Source organism: Pseudorasbora parva, chromosome 11 (genome assembly GCF_024679245.1).
Source record: "Pseudorasbora parva isolate DD20220531a chromosome 11, ASM2467924v1, whole genome shotgun sequence".
Lineage (NCBI taxonomy): Eukaryota > Metazoa > Chordata > Actinopteri > Cypriniformes > Gobionidae > Pseudorasbora > Pseudorasbora parva.
The window spans coordinates 7,915,800-7,933,855 of record NC_090182.1 but is presented as its reverse complement, the minus strand read 5'-3'; the positions used below and the strand labels follow the sequence as shown (position 1 = coordinate 7,933,855).

Genomic DNA, 18,056 nt, shown 5'->3' with positions numbered 1-18,056 from the left:
TTAATATATCAATTTTTTATTTTAGTATTATGGTAGTATTTGTTGTATTGAATTTAGTTAGTTTTGTGCTTCAAAACAAAAAGAAAAAAAGCCAAACTACCAAAACCAAATTGTAAGGGGCTTAAAATAGGTTTCATTATTTTACTTGCAAAAGTGATACTAAATTGTAAAATAAATTTCTTAAAAATGTATATTTTATAATACACACTATATATAGGTGAAGTCATGGGCGTCGGAACCATTGTGTGTGTGTCTGGGACAAGACCCACCCAGCATGTTAAACGCTTTATTTCCCCTTTTCTAATATTTACTCTTTTTTATTGAAAATAAATAGCCTACTTTTTCCGATCTGATATGTGATGGGGAAAGGGAGTAGAGCGAGTGTGGCAAAAGACGGATTCGAACCTATGATCGATTTGCGTCAAAATTTGATGCCATGCATCTCTTACCCCTAGACTATAGACGCGGTAAATAATTCAGTGATTTCTGTCATTTTGTCTGTCCCAATCAATCGTTTAGTAAACGGCACTTTTTCTATCAGGGCACGGAGCATAATAAACATGCAATCTGTGCATGTTTATCAGTGAAACTGTTGATTTATAGGCTATGGCAGTTAAATGAATATAGCCTTTTTATTAGACTATTGGTATTGACTACTTGAGGTCTTTTTTGGTATAGGAAAGGGATATGGCCTCAAACGCACCATAATGCAGGAAATCACATGGAGAACCCCCAGACACTCCGCAAAACAATTGCCCCACCTATAATATTTTTCACCAGCCGCTACTGCCCACCCACTTTTTATTTGCTTCCGACAACCCATGGGTAAAGTGAATAACACTGATTATCTCTTCATTATGGCACCTGTCAGTGGGTGGGATATATTAGGCAGCAAGTGAACATTTTGTCCTCAAAGCTGATGTGTTTTGAGAAGCAGGAAAAATGGGCAAGCATAAGGATTTGAGCGAGTTTGACAAGGGCCAAATTGTGATGGCTAGACGACTGGGTCAGAGCATCTCCAAAACTGCAGCTCTTGTGGGGTGTTCCCGGTCTGCAGTGGTCAGTATCTATCAAAAGTTCTCCAAGGAAGGAACAGTGGAGAACCAGCGACAGGGTCATGGGCGGCCAAGGCTCATTGATGCACGTGGGGAGCGAAGGCTGGCCCGTGTGATCCGATCAAAAAGACGAGCTACTGTGGCTAAAATTGCTCAAGAAGTTAATATTGGTTCTGATAGAAAGGTGTCAGAATACACAGAGCATCGCAGTTTGTTGCGTATGGGGCTGCAGTCAGGGTGCCCGTGCTGACCCCTGTCCAACACCGAAAGCACCAACATTGGCACGTGAGCATCAGAACTGGACCACAGAGAAGGTGGCCTGGTCTGATGAATCCCGTTTTCTTTTACATCACGTGGATGGCCAGGTGTGTATCCATCACTTACCTGGGGAACACATGGCACCAGGATGCACTATAGTAGAAGAAAACAAGCTGACAGGGGCAGTGTGATGCTTTGGGCAATGTTCTGCTGGAAAACTTTGGGTCCTGCCACCCATGTGGATGTTACTTTGACATGTAACACCTACATAAGCATTGTTGCAGACCATGTCCACCTTTCATGGAAACAGTATTTCCTGGTTGCTGTGGCTCTTTCAGGAGGATAATGCTCCTGCCACAAAGCAAAAATAGTTCAGGAATGGTTTGAAAAGCACAACAACAAGTTTGATGTGTTGAGTTGGCCTCCAAATTCTCCGGATCTCAATCCAATCAAGCATCTGTGGGATGTGCTGAACAAACAAGTCCGATCCATTTTTATGCCACTACATTAAACATTTTATGTATTACAAGCCTATTTTCATTTGTGATTAAATATGACCTTGACATTCCCAGATATTGTAAACCTGTTTACACTGAGCCGATATTCAAATCTTATGTTGGTCAGAGTTGTCATTACCTATAAAAACCACTTACAAAATTTGAGTTTGCTATTTACCAGAAGCAAAGCCTGATGTTAACCATGCCTCCAACAAAAGACCTCAAAATACTTTGGACAAAACTCAAAAAATGTATGAAGGAGTATAGTATGTATGGCGTATGGAGGGGCCAAAAAATGATTTATTAAGTTTACTAGCACATTGTTTAAATAAGAGTGTACATTAATTAAAAGAACGCAAGACAATCTGTCTGCCAACTGAAGCTCAACAGAAGTCGTGACAACAGGAAAACAACCCAAAAAACCCGAACGAAACCAACAACAGAATGACTTCGGGGAAAAAACCTTCTGGAATGAAACAATCAGAATCCTGACCTCGAATGCCACTGAGACGATGTGGTATACCACCTCTATGAGAAAGCTAATTCACACCAGATATCTCAAGGAAACTGCTAAAATAAATCCACTTAGGAGCTAAATTCCTCTTGACCATGTGCAGGTCAGATGCACAATTACAGTAAAACTCTGTGTGGAGGTGCTTCCAAGTAAGTTACAGAAATTACTAAATGTCACAGCTCTATATATAAAGTTTGTAATATATTCAGCTTTATCCACATACATACAGTATAGTCACTTAAAGCAATATATACTGTATAGCAAAACTGCCTCTTTTTATTTGGTTAGATTTTGTTTTATTAATAACTATTTAAAATAACCATCTATTATAATACCTTATATATATGTGTGGGTAAGGAAAGTATTCAGACCCCCTTACATTTTTCACACTCTGTTATATTGCAGCCATTTGCTAAAATCATTTAAGTTATTTTTTTTCTCATTAATGTACACACAGCAGCCCATATTGACAGAAAAACACAGAATTGTTGACATTTTTGCAGATTTATTAAAGAAGAGAAACTGAAATATCACATGGTCCTAAGTATTCAGACCTTTTGCTCAGTATTTAGTAGAAGCACCCTTTTGATCTAATACAGCCATGAGTCTTTTTGGGAAAATGCAACAAGTTTAATTTGGGGATCCTCTGCCATTCCTCCTTGCAGATCTTCTTTATTACTGTCAGGTTGGATGGTAAATATTGGTAGACAGCCATTTTCAGGTCTCTCCAGAGATGCTCAATTGGGTTTAAGTCAGGGCTCTGGCTGGGCCATTCAATGTCATAGAGTTGTTGTGAAGCCACTTTTTTGTTATTTTAAGCTGTGTGCTTAGGGTCATTGTCTTGTCGGAAGGTGAACCTTCGGCCCAGTCTGAGGTCTTGAGCACTCTGGAGAAGGTTTTTGTCCAGGATATCCATGTACTTGGCCACATTAATCATTCCCTTGGTTGCAACCAGTTGACCTGTCCCTGCAGCTGAAAAACACCCCACAGCATGATGCTGCCACCCCCATGCTACACTGTTGGGACTGTATTGGACAGGTGATATTTTTCTCCCCACATATTGCTTAGAATTAAGGCCAAAAAGTTCAATATTGGTCTCATCAGACTAAAGAATCTTATTTCTCACCATCTTGGAGTCCTTCAGGAGTTGTTTAGCAGACTTTCATGTGTCTTGCACTGAGGAGAGGCTTCTGTCGGGCCACTTTGCCTTAAAGCCCCAATTGGTGGAGGGCTGTAGTGATGTTAACTTTCTACAACTTTCTCCCATCTCCCAACTGCATCTCTGCATCTCAGCCACCGTGATCTTTGGGTTCTTCTTTACCGCTCTCACCAAGGCTCTTCTCCCCCAATAGCTCAGTTTGGCCGGACGGCCAGCTCTAGGAAGGGATCTGATCGTCCCAAACATCTTCCATTTGAGGATTATGGAGGCCACTGTGCTCTTAGAAACCTTAAGTGCAACAGATTTTTTTTTAACCGTGACCAGATCTGTGCTTTGCCACAATTCCGTCTCTGAGCTCTTCAGGCATTTCCTTTGACCTCATGATTCTCATTTGCTCTGACAAGCACTGTGAGCTGTAAGGTCTTATATAGACAGGTGTGTGGCTTTCCTAATCAACTCCAATCAGTATAATCAAACACAGCTGGACTCAAATGAAGGTGTAGAACCATCTCAAGGACGATCAGAAGAAATGGACATCACCTGAGTTAAATATATGAGTGTCACAGCAAAGGGTCTGAATACTTAGGACCATGTGATATTTCAGTTTTCCTTTTTTTTTATCTGCAAAAATGTCAACAATTCTGTGTTTTTCTGTCAATATGGGGTGCTGTGTGTACATTAATGAGAAAAAAATTAACTTAAAAGATTTTAGCAAATGGCTGCAATATAACAAAGAGTGAAAAATTTAAGGGGGTCTAAATACTTTCTGTACCCACTGTATATATAGCAAATCTCAACTGCTTAATTACTTGCATCATTGTAAACTGTAAATTATATTATCTTCCATCTCTAATATACTAAATGTGGCTCCAAGTCATGAAGACGTTAAGATATAAACATTAGCATCATGATTTTTTGTAAAGCTGCTTTGAAATAATGTGTATTGTGAAAAGTACTATACCGTTAGATTTGACTAAATGACCCCTTTTTGTTTGTTCTGGTTCAGTACTATAATATTTCTCACCTTAAACTCCGTCTCTATGTTGGCGAGTCGTGCGAGTTCGTTGCTGAGCTCCAGAGCCGTCAGTACGGGATCTTCACTGGACAGCGCCAGGTAGGCGGCGCTGGCGAGCCCTTTGTATGCGTTCATGCGTGATCTCGAGTGACTGAAAGAGTCACGTCTCTGTTTCTCCGTGCACTCATAGCACTTGCAAAAGTAGTCGTGCGGGCGCTCGATCCTGGCGCCCTTCATCAGCAGGATGTGTACGATCTCGTACTCCTGACAGTGAGCGGCCAGAATCACTGGCGTCACGTCGTGCGAAAAACGCGTCCCGTCCTCGTCATAGGCGTAGAAGTCATCGTCCCTCAGTTCCTGCTCCAGCGGGCTCAAAGTCAGTCTCAAGCCACCCGCGAACGCCGGATGAGCCAGTATGGCCTCCACGATTCGCACGTAACCTTTGCTGATTGCCAAAAGAAGCGCGTCGCCCACACGCGCCATTCCGTCTTTCTTCAGGAGGAGCTCTGTGACCTCCAGGTGCTCGTTGCCGACTGCCAGCTGCAACGCGTTCTGACCCATGTAGTCCACGCAGTTGAAGTTGAGCGTTTTGGATTCGTCCAGCATCTTTCGGACAACAGGAATGTTTCCGTACTCCGCCGCATCGAGGAAACGCTCCTCCTCCGCTGTGAGGCTGGATCCACGTTCATTGAACATGTAGGCGGGGCCTCGGATGGCCTGCCGACGACCCTTCTCTCGCAGGGTGGTGTGCCTGCGATGCATGACCTCTGACCTGAGAAAAAGTTAAAAAAAAAAAGATTAGTCTTATTTGTAATGAGATACAGAAAATTCTATAAAGAACTTGACTTTATCCATCAATAAGTTAAATATACACTACTTGGGGAAGTTGTATGGTTAGGGAGTCGGACTTGTAACCCGAAGGTCGCAGGTTCGAGTCTCAGTACCAAGGAATGTAGGTGGGGGGAGTGAATGAACAGCACTCTCTCCTTCTCTCATTACCCAGAACTGAGGTGGCACCTAGCCCCCAATGGTTGTCCATGGTGTGTGTGTGCACTTGGATTGGTGAAATGCAGAGCTTGTTTGTGAATGTTAAAGGTCTTTAAAGTTTCAAAGGTCCAAGGAGAGATCAATGGAGTTATTGAATAAAGAACCAAGAAAGAACCATCTGAAACGAATGATTCCTCACTTCCTGCACGAACCTATGTAGGTTTGTAACTAATTTGCATAGTGCCAGAGTAACGGAGGCCAGCTAGTAGTTGCAGTGCGAGTAAACCTCACTCCTCTGACCTCCAGAGACGCGGTTACAGCCTTTAGCATCCTTATTAGAGCGTCCGACTCTCATGCCAGCAGACCCGGGTTCAAGTCCCACTTAGAGCGGCCAGTTCGAACAGGAGGGATTACACCTATGGTCTTCATTGCCACCCATGGACAACGTCTCCTTTGCCCCGCCCCTCAGACACTCTGATATCTGAGACTGGAGCAATCTGTTTTTTTGTTGTTCATATCATGAAGACGCTCCTGTGAAAGAAAATCCACTTCCAAAGGATGAGAACCATAAGGTAAAACTGAGGTCATTGTTACGGTTTGTACCACTGTGTATCAACTATCAAGGGCTGAGGACGATCCGTAGCTTAAATTCAGATATGCTAATGGCCGTTTGGTTTCCAACACACACTGTAAGCAGTCAACGAATCATAACAGACTGGGCCATCTGACCAGTCAGAGCAGAGCAGCTTACAGAGAGTTTAGAGAGACTGAGCCATTGATTGAAATGTTTTAGACACTGTGAGAAAATAACTGATGCAATATATTAAAAAATACTATGACAGTAATGATACTAAAATAACATTGGGAAAATAACACAAACTAGTAGTAAAAGGCTACAGTTAAAAATTTTAAATGAGTATTTTTAAAGAGGTGGTTGCATGCGATTTCACTTTTTTAAACTTTAGTTAGTGTGTAATGTTGCTGCTTGAGCATAAACAGTCTCTGCAAAGTTACAGCGCTGAAAGTTCAATGCAAACGGAGATATTGTCTTTTAAAGTTATGGAAGTTTATTGCCTACAAAAACATCCGGTTTGGACTACAAAGAGCTTCTTCCTGGGTTGGTGACATTATAAACCCTTGCTATTAACATAAACATTGCCCTAGGTGTGACTTCTGCCCATAATGGTAAGGGGCGTGATGTTTTCGGACAACCTGTGCTTGGCACTTCAGCCAATAAAAATACATGAAACTACATTTGGCCATCTAACCAATCTAAGACCATTGCGTTTTTCGAATGGAAGCAAACAAAGACAGTTTAAAAGACAGTGGAGACAGCGGTGTGGAATAAAGGTAAAATATAAGAAAAATACACCGTTTAAAAAAAAAAGTATTAAGACATGTTATACTGCGCCACATAAACACAAAAAACATGGAACCACCCCTTTAATTCAACTAGTCTAATCTGCTCTGTTCACTGCACAGCATGAGATTCAATCTGTGACTGTTTGCCAATAGACTGACTGTATAAAACGGCCAATCACAGCTCTGCTCTTAGCCATTGCTAACACCAATCTGACCTCAGATTGAACCAATAATCAATGACATCAGTGATCAGCTCGGGGTTGCAGCTTTTTCAATGGCTCTCACACCGTTATGCATGTGATGTTCAAGATTGGGACCAAAAGATAAGAAATTACCATGATTTCAACACTTCGGGGATAAAATACAAAGACTTGAGTTTTGTTATTTGTAGACGAGTATGAGAGTGGATATAATCACACTTTAAAAAAGGCATGATGATTGCAAAATGCAGATGCTATATTTGTTTAAAAATCACATCAGTCTTGCCTGAAATTGTGCATGTACAAAAGCGCCTCTGGAGAAAATCAATTTATTCAGTACCAACCAGTTACACACACACACACACACACACACACACACACACACACACACACACACACACACACACACACACACACACACACCTAATGCAGTATAGAAATGGAAATATACACACAAACACATGAAACATACATGTGCAGCGAGCCGATCAATATGTCGTCTGGTACATACTTTGCTACTCTGAACATTTTATTTCCAAATGCTCTTAAACTCTGTCTCTGGTTGAGACATTTCATGCAGCAAATTGCAGCAAGTCACAAATTGCTACAAAAACAAAAACACTGTCTGCTTTTATACAAATACACACGCATACACAAACTCAGAGAGAGAAAATGTAAAGTTTGCCAGCTCCACACATCAACGCAGCATGTGTTGTTTAATTAGTGGTGTATGTAAAGTCAAGCATAACCATTACTCCTGCTCATATTTATATTTGTGGTGTGATAAAAACTTTAAAAACTAAATACTAAAGTTTGTGTGTGTGTGTCGCCTTGCAGCGTTTGTGAATGCTTCTTCAACGACCTAAAAATGCACTAGCAACAGCATGGGAACCATCTGCCAATGCTCATGAAAACCACTTCTTCATAAACTGTAAAATTGTAGTTATGTCTAGTTTAGAGGGGTGGGCCACCAGTTAACTTACACTGTGCTCCTCAGAGACAAATGAAAGGCTGAAGTGATAAAAAAAGACAGCAGAAGATGATTACACAGCGCTCTGAGACATCAAACGAGAAGGTGAAAATGGAACTCGTTCAAACAGCCCAAGTACCCTGAGGGACATGAAAGAGCGTCGCACTCAAGAGAGGGAGCCATGTTGAGCGCAGACAGACAGCTCTGTGTGTGTGAGGTCAGTAAGATCCTCGAGATACGTCTGTCTCTCTCTCTCTCACACTGTTACAGGTGCACAAACTGCATGTGTTTGCATACGTTGTGCTTCTAGCGGTGTTTGATTAAACCAGTGCGATTTCTGTGGCACAACTAGAGGCACCAAATGGAATTGCAAAACAAACATTCTTATACATTATAATGTAAAACACACACACACACACACACACACACACACACAAAATCATGTCAAAAAGATTTCAGACACCAGCTATACGTTTGCTGCTGCGGAGTGCTTGCTAGGTGCTTTGAGATGGTACATTGTGCACTGGTGAAATATCATTAGCTGCATTTACAGGAACCCTAATAATCAGTGTAATCAACCTAGTAGCACAGTCTGAACTATGAATAAATGTCATGAAATCACATCAGTCGGAGTTAATTGGCCAAATCCGATTAGAATATATTTCGGATTGTAAGAGGTAGTTAAACCGTCCCTAATACATTTGATAGGACATATAAACACTTGATTGGATTGACAACCAAAACTGGAAAGTTCTGCAGAAGCGCAATCATGTAAAAATGACGTTCTGTTGATGTTTGGTCTTGGCAGAATAAATCTGTTTGCTGCTGTTGCTGATATTGCTGCTGCTGCGGAGCAAGTACTGGACTTGCTATTGCCAGTACCAACATAACATGCTGCTGTGAGCAAAATCAGACAAGCTGCTGCTGTACAATATAGCATATATGAATAACCTCAGATCTATAAAGGTGCAGCTGGAGAAGGTGGAGAGTTTCTGATAGCGTGCTGTAACTGCTATAGCAAATGCTGACCAAGTATTTGAAGGTTGAGCAGTGAGCTCATTGGCTACTGATACAGCAGGAACCAATCAGCTGTGCCCTTTAGAGAATGATGTGGCAGCAAACAAATTGAGTCAAGGACCTATCAGTCTGTGCCAACCTGCAAAAAATGCTTTTCTTATCTTGTTTCTAGGCCAAACATCTAAAAATCCTGAAAACAAGAAGTATTTAGTAGACAAGCAAAAGTAATTGTCTTGGTTTGAGAAAAAACTAACTCAAAATTAAGAGAGTTTTTGCTTAAAATAAGCAAAATAATCTGCCAATGGGGTAAGTAAAATAATGTTGTTTTAAGATTAATTTTTACTTGTCCAGTAAATGTTTCTTAATGTAAGAATTTTTAGATATTTTGACTAGAAACAAGACAAAAATACTAAGTAAGAAAAGCATTTTGTGCAGTGCATCTAGAGTTTCAAATCAGAACTTTGTATTACAGTTTTTCTCAATTGTTTACACACATTTTCTGAAAGCATGCCTCATATTCTCAGAACTCTACACACAAATCCCAAAAAACACACACAATGGGCAAAACCCCTCAATTCTCCTGCAAAATGAAATTTTATTTCTTCTCAAAATGGGATTTTGTTTTCAAATGACACACACAAACCATCATAAGTATAGACATTTATAAGACCCAGCTGAACACTGATGTGCTCAATGTAAAACACTATGATGAATGGAAAACACTTCTCCATTCATCATAATGACTTAGGCCTTTTTTTGGTTCAGTGTTACACTTACTACAGACAGTACAAACATAAGTGTGTTGTAAAATATTTGAGAATATTGTTTTTATACTCAGAACACACAAACACGGTAACATTTTATTTTATTTTTCCTGCAAAAACAATGAACACAGTGTACATCCCATTCCCAACCAACACAAAGTTGCACATACACTACATACAAAACAACAGAAGAATTTACTGTATACAGTTACAGTAAAAAAAAAAAAAAACCTAGGCCATCCTTAAAAATATTCTTGTTTGCCGTAACCCGACCGACCCTGTCAATTTAGCGCCGACTCAATTATTATTATTTTTTTCCCTTTTAGTCCGACCGACTTGCCGGTTGTAAATTGCATTAAGACCGACCAATTTCTTTTTTACTCTTCAAACATCTAATACAAAAGTAATAAAATAATATGAATATATTTTAGTAAGTATTATAAATATATAAATTGCCTGGGTCTACATACGAAGGCTACGTTCTTTATTTTATAGAAAAACCCGTGACGTCATCTATGTTTACACTAAGGTTAACGGATGTCTATGCTATGGCCTGCACGTGCGTTCGTTTCGGCTCATTTTCTCATTCACTGTAACGTTAGACTATTAAAGCCCTGTCGGAGATTTCGCCGCATTGTGTTGACAGGAGTCAGGACCATGGACACGTTACACACAGGCAAGTGCACTGCAGAGGGGAGGGCTTTCGGGGTTTGAACCCTTGCCCTTTTTGAAAATTAATCAAAAGTGCCCCTCTCAACATTCATCATTACTATATTGTGGCCAATAAAACAGAATTTGAATTATAATTAATATAACAACGTGTACAAAACAGTAACAAATGGCGGAAAAGCCGTTTATCTTGTCTCTGTCAGTCTGAAATATCGTTGTCATAACGCGTTGCTATGGGTAGCGTGTGTTTAGCTCGACCGCAGCGCGAGGTGGGAGCGGCGGCACTGGTTGTAACTTGAAAATTAATGCTTTATGTAAAGTTCTTTCGATGGATACACGTGCTGGCTCCTCAAAGACAGGCTACACTACAACAGCGATAATAAAAGAAAAACGTGGGCAAAACGGTCTATCTTTGTAAAGTGTGTTCAATGCATGCGAGTGCTGCCGTATGACCAGTCATTTCGCCGTCATCACCCAGTATATTCGCCAGAAGACGCGAATGAGAACTCTGCAGTGTGAGAAGCTGTCTCTCTTCGCTGGTACAAAAGCGCGCGCACGTCTCACAGCGCGCAAATATTGAGTTCTTCAAGTCTTGCGCTTCAACGGACAAACTCACACAAAAAGTATGTCAACATGTCGATCTTGATGAGTATCCAAGCAGACATAGTCTGATGCCTTAAGTGAACTGTATACAGTCGAGAAAGACGAGCATATCCCTGTATTACCTGAAAAGACGAGCATATCCCTGTATTAGGTCTTATAAGGGCAGTAGCCTAAAAGTTTGGGAAACACTAATTTAGTGAATGGCTGTGGCTCGACGGCAGGAAAAACAATCCAAACAATCACGATTTTTAAACCTTTTTCATTATTAATGTTAATCAAATCTATTATTCTAAATGTAGGCTGTCAAGAAGGAGGAAAGAGGGGCAGTGTCTCTTCAAAAAAACAGAGACAATACATAATATTACAAAAATAAAATAACGTCTGAAAAAAATGCTCTGCCATTGTCTGTGATGTTTGTTTACTTTAATATTTACCAGTAAAGAGAAGGTTATAGCTGCTTAATTAATTGAATTCATTAAAAAAAAAAATTTTAATATTTAAATACACTAGTCTATATCACCATATGCGTTGGTTTAGCAACAAGTGCAAGCCACTTCAGAGACACAGATAGTTGCGTGTTCTGAGTTAGCACAATCGAGCGTAAAAATACGAATACATATACATATCATATACAATACATATCACTGGAAAATACTAAAACGGGAACATAGCGGGAAAAGAGCTAAATTACGTGAGAAACCCGGAAAAAAGGGAGGGTTGACAGCTATGAGTAAATGACAGCTAGCGGTGGTTGGAACATTTTCTTAATGAATGCACCTAAAATGTATGCAATAAACATGTTTTTGACAAATATTTCAATTTGTTTGTGGTCTATATAGCCTGCAATTAGCCTATGCGCCCGAAGGCACGGCTTGAAGACCCAGTCAGTTTAAATTCATACCTACGTAATCCCCATCACCAAAAATTTACTTTTTTTTTTACATTAAAATTTGAAGAAAAAAAATTTGACCTACCTACCGACCCTTTTTTTTTATTTTTTTTACTGTTACTGCAAACCAAAATATTTTTAAGGATGGCCCTATGCTGCATCCCCCTGTTGCCCTTTTATGCTAAAGCGCTGATTGCTAATCGTAAAACTGTGTGACGAGTGTTTGCCCTTGTGATGAGTAAGTGTGCATAATTTGAATGGCAGTGTGCTCTTATGAAAACAAGATATTTTCTGCATGAAAATTGTGTCAAAAGCAGAGAATTGTGTGTAGTGTTTTGAAAAAAGTGTGTTTTAGAGCTGCAATTTGAGTGTAAAGCAGGAACTGTGCTTGTAGTTTAGCAGAATTGGTTCAGGGGGTCGGTGAATGAGTTACATGTTGTGGACATTGTGTCTCAAGTACAAGAATTTGTGTGTAAACAATTGAGAAAAAGTGTAATGACATATGACGCATGGAGAGATCTGTTGTTGAATATAGTGTTATAAATGACCATCGTGTCAATCTGAAATTCTCATTACACTCATTGTTTGTGAAGTGGTGTAGGACAGTCTATATTTCCACAGATGGCTTGTCTTAGGTGCAAAAAGTACAATATTTTACTGCTTGATAAGTATAAGCAGTACAGCACAAAGCTTTGTGGGCTCGCTGTCTCCTAATTAGGACCTAAAATAGATAAATATTAACTCTGATTTTTAAAACAAAGAAAATGATGATTAGTATGCCCCCGCAGTGGGAAACTGTATATTAGTGCTTTAGCATCACCTTTTGTTTTCTCTCTACACTATTCTTCCAAACTTACTCCACTGACATGTCAGGCTGCTTAAACAAACAGATGGCTTTTTTTGAAAGCATCGTCAGGAAGTGAAACTACCAATGACTTACAGTGAACATCAAACTGGCACAGGAGAAGGCATGTATGACACACAGCTGCTTTAATGACTATGATGTGCTTGAGTCTGATCTGACAGATCAGGATTAAAATGAGAGAAGTTTAAACAGGGAATGAATTATGAGCCCATCCATATGGAGAAAATGTGGAACTGATTATCTGGAAGGACACACACCCACAGAGAATTAATTATATGCAAACTCTGTCATCTATCCTTTCATCCTACTGTACTATATATCACCTTTCATTTTTCTCTCTTCTCTCTTGTACCAACATCAGCATAGAAATTGAGTTTTTGCTCCTCATCAGCACAAAGAATGAAAGGACCAGCTGGAATCACAATGAGAGAGGAAGACTACAAGCCAGAGAAGAGACACAGATGAAACAGAGCGGAAAGACTAGATAAAAGAAGAGATGACCCTCTTTACAAACGCTCTGAAATTATGGCGGTTCTGTTGATATTTTATACTTGGAAAAAATGAAGGGAACAAACAAGGAAGAAGCTGTGACCAGGAAGTGACTAGGGTTATAAACATTAATAAAAACAGTAATATTATTAAAACCGGTAATATTTAATGAACACTGGAAGTGACCGGCTCCAACTTAATATACAAAACAATCAAGAGCGGAAAACGCAGTCTACAGGAGGAGCTCCCTTCTTAGGCAGCATCCTATCTGATATGGCACCTATTCGAAACACACTACATAGTGCACTCCTCGCGTGAAGCACACCAGTACAGTCTTGACTTTGGCATGTTTCTAATCCAACCGTACAATAAGCTAAGCATAAAAATACACTACAGACATACATAATTATCTGACTATATAGTCTATTTTGTAACAGACTTTTTAGCAATACTTTTCTGGAATTGTCTATTATAAGAATGCATTTGTAGATGGATGTGACTTATTCAAACTAAGTTGTAATATAGGGACGGAGCAATTATTATAAATGAGCAGAATTTAAATGTAAAATACATAAATGCAAATTTTCCCATTATAAACCACATTTTAAGGCATAAAGATGTGCCTTAAAATGTACCCCCCCGAGATTCCCTATATGGTTTTATTTTTCATCTTTTTTAAGGCTGTCTTTATCTTCTTTTTGTATCTATTGTCGATACTCTGTTTTGCTGTTATTATATTTGTAAGATTATGTGTTTTCATGATGAGTATAAAAGCTATATTCAAAGAGATATAGCCAAAAACTAAATATTAGCCTTATGTTACTCCAAATCAATATGACATTCTCACAAAACGAGATATCCTTAAAGAGGGGTTAACACACACAGTTTCAGCCAGTGTTAATCTTGAGTATCTATAGAGTAGTATTGCAGCCTTATTATCTCAAAAAAGTATTTTGTTTTATTAGATTTATAGAAGACAGGTAAGCTTTCCGAAATTTTCTGAATAAAAAGCCGAGCTCTGGGAGGCGTGCAGTGGGCGGAGCTAAAGAGTCCTGAGCACACACACATAACACGTCATTGCATCATACACTTTCTATTCTTTCTGTTTAAATCACAAAATAAAATGTACACAGATGTGTCCCTGCTCTTGATACAGAATAACTGACAATACCTTTGTTTTTAACAAAAGCTCTACCACTGGAACATTGCAAATCTACATTACGAATCCTGGATCTGACACTTATACTTGGAGAAGTAATGTTAAAGATGAAACTAATCGCAATAAACATGACTTCTCCCACTTGCCCACTTTTTAAAAGAAAGTTACACTAATGCATCACATTATGGAAAGCTTTCTATTCTCTATAGCTTTGTGTTGTTCACATTGCCAACAAAACAGACATTGGATGCATTATCACTCACCGCCTGCAACGATCTGCAAATCCAACTGCTTTTAAAACATTTGTCACCAAAAATACCGGGAACATACTTTAAAAACAAACTGCATCCACTGTTCCCTTGACGCTGGGTCATTTGGAAAGCTGAACTAGCACTTCTTCAGTGACATTTTTGAAACTCTGGATTGATGGGTGTGCTCTCTCCTGCTCTGACTGGTGTGTGCAAGCTTTTCTGGGATAAGTCTCCATACAATTATAATAATAATTTGTTACATTTATATAGCTCTTTTCTAAGCACTCAAAGTGCTTTACATATAGTAGGGGGGAAACTCCTCAAACACCACCAATGTGCAGCATCACCTTAAGCCAATCATTATATTTGGATTATTAGGAGGCCATGATGGACCGAGGCCAATGGGCAAATAGGGCCATTTTGGGGGGATTTTTAACGACCACAGAGAGTCAGGACCTCGGTTTAACATCTCATCCGAAAGACGGATTACTTTGTGAGCTTTATAAAGGGCCATATTCGAAAGAAGAAAAAAAAACTTTCCGAAACATGAAGCAGTCTGTCATACGTCCAACTCATTTTTTGAAACTTTGGCCATGTTTAGCATGAGAATCCAAATAAATCAGAATGCATGAAATAGCATTAGACCCTCCCTCCTCCACAAAAGCTGCAAAAAGGACAAAAGCATAAAGTTTGGTCTGTTTTTCAATGCAAAGCTATTGACTTCCGAAGACTTTTCATGTAGTAAACAAGTAATGTGTACTACTGTACCTTTCTGGAGGATAACTGTGTGCTTTCAGAGTACATGAGAATAACATCAGCATTTTTCAATTTCTTCTTTTGTGTTCCAATGAAGACAGTCATACATCTTTAGATAAATGATGACAGACTCTTCCTATTTGGGTGAGCCCTGGAAACGCTTTTGGAAAATAACTCCAGCCATGTTCAAGTCAACACTCATCTGGAGATTGACATGGAGATGGATGAAGATCTGGTTCTGCCTGCAGTATCATCACCACTGGAGCGGAGCAGATGATGACACAGGCAGCTTGTCTGGAATATTTGGCAGGTTATTATTGTTTTCATCTCAGGCTGCAGGCAGTCTCTTGCGACCAGAACCAAAATCATCTCTTGTATCTCTTTCTTTCAATCTCGCACATACTTTCAGGCAATTATCGACTGATACACAGTCAGACATCAATATTTAAGACCTCATGGTGATTCACAGCCTGGTTTTGCACCAACTCAAAGGAGGTTCTGAAGGGATCATGATCAGCGCATGCGCATCACCCTGGAGATGATCAATCAGGAAACTATTCTAACCTCTCTAACCAACCTGCACCAGTCAGGAGACACTCAAAACTGAGGCGCTAATGAACTACTGCCCAAAGCTCACAATGCAACAACTACAATGACATTGATTTAATACATTATAAATTAATAGAATAATGCCAGAATGATAACTGCAAGAAAAAAAATATTATTAATATATTATTATTATATAAATGCTAGTTTTTAATTAAATTTGCATGGTAAATAGAAAGTAGCCAAATTACACAAGCGATTAGCCTAACTAGCCACAAATAAAACTTTTGAACTGTATTTTAGATTCCATCCCACTGCAATCCCATTAACAATAAATTCAATTTATACACACTGTAAAAGTGGAAATATGCTTTTCTTACATTAAAAGGCAATTTTACCTCAATCGAGCCTTAAAATAACTTTCGATAGTATTTCTAAGTTGATTCGGTCATAAATTACAGTTTTGACATACTATGTTCCCACATGAAGCACAGTTTTAGGCTGCCTGACAAACATTTTCCATTTCCAGATTCCTGCCTTTCCTGGACTTTAATAAGATGTTAAAGTCCAGGAGAGTGAAGGTTTGACTCACCCGTAAGGTGGAGCGCAGCTGTGCGGGGTCTCGATCAATTCCTCCGGGCTGCGCGTCTCATGATCGGGTCTGTGCGAGGAACGCCGCCGCTGTCCGCGGTTCTGGAGACCTTGGCGCAACGGAGACTCGCCGCAGCATCGCTCGAGACGCGCCGACGAGCGCCCGATCAACTTCAGCGGATAACGGGGAGACGCGTCTCTGGATCCCGTGTCCGGTTGGTCGGTGCGTGGAAGTGGCGCCGATGCCCGCCGCTTCAGGGGTCTTGGCGGCTGAGGGAGATGGGTCGGACCGGTAGAAGCGGGGGAGGAGGGGGGAGAGAGGGAGGAAGAGGAGACACGGAGCCCCTCGCCTTCGTCAGACATCGGGAGAGCTCGTGCTCCGCATCTGGTAAGTGAAAGGGCTTCATGAAACTGAGACTCGCAACTTCAGCAACAAGTGGAAGAAGAGTTTTGCCCTCACACACACACACCTCAAATGAGAGAGGTGTGGCTTGTTACACTGCATGGTCAAAAGTATGTGGACACCTAAACACTGTGCCTGAAGAACATGATTCTGTGGAACACAAACGAAAAACGAAGACGCAATGAAGAACATCTGAGCTGCTCTTTTCCATATTATATATGGTTTATATATATAAACAGCTTTTCCTTTAGATACTTGACAGTCAATGTTATCCTTCACTTTTACTGTATGCAAAAGAGTAAGATGGTCATTCTGAAAATCTTCAAATATGTTTCGCAATTTAATGCACCATGATATGCTCAATCTAAAGCAGTCTTAAACAGTGTTGTGTGTAACGCGTTACTAAGTAACGCGTTACAGTAACGTAACTACTTTTTTGGGCAAAAAGTAGTGTAACGCACTACTACTGAAAAATTGGTAACGAAACGTAGTTAATTTTTCAATTCAGCTTTACGTTACTTTTCCCATGGTAAGATTTAACAGCGACACTGCCATCTGCACACTTGCGCAATAGTTACAAGCTCCACACGGTACGTTTCGTCCTAGGCTATCAAGACGGGATTCGCACCGGTGTTGGAGAGCAGGGAAACTTTATTGGCTGCCTTGACATTGGCAAAATTTAAAGTTCGGTGGATAAGTGGAGTGGACCGGAGAGAAGCGGTGCGTGGGCTGCTCATCGCGGAGTGTCGCATTCTATGGTCGCATTCTACCCCATGATGCAGAGCCGGCTGAGAATAAAAACAGAGTTGCCGCCGCACACAGCAGCGCCAATGAAAAGGACTTTTTTTCTTTTGGTGAGGAGGAGGAAGACGCAATGGCCTTTATAGTGCAGACTCAGAGGTACTTGAGTACATGAGATCAGGCCTTGTGCTTACCCCCAGAAGAACCAGATAAGTTCAGATAAACTTTTTGAAAGACTGCTCCTGATGAGGTAAAATCACCCATTTTGTGCTAATGTGGAATAGGTTGCCTGCCAC

The 18,056-nt window shown here is 40.2% G+C and overlaps 1 protein-coding gene across 1 annotated transcript in view; it reads right to left on the bottom strand.

The window, feature by feature from the left end:
- Window positions 1-16,987, bottom strand: part of trpc7b (transient receptor potential cation channel, subfamily C, member 7b) — an 89,707-nt gene extending 72,720 nt beyond the window's left edge. The window contains exons 1-2 of the mRNA XM_067457829.1: window positions 16,618-16,987; window positions 4,508-5,270 (exon numbers count right to left, since the gene is read on the bottom strand). Of these exons, the coding sequence (XP_067313930.1) occupies window positions 4,508-5,270; window positions 16,618-16,979 (1,125 nt within the window). The 5' untranslated portion in view covers window positions 16,980-16,987. The remainder of the gene's footprint in view (window positions 1-4,507; window positions 5,271-16,617) is intronic.
- Window positions 16,988-18,056: the final 1,069 nt, after the last annotated feature.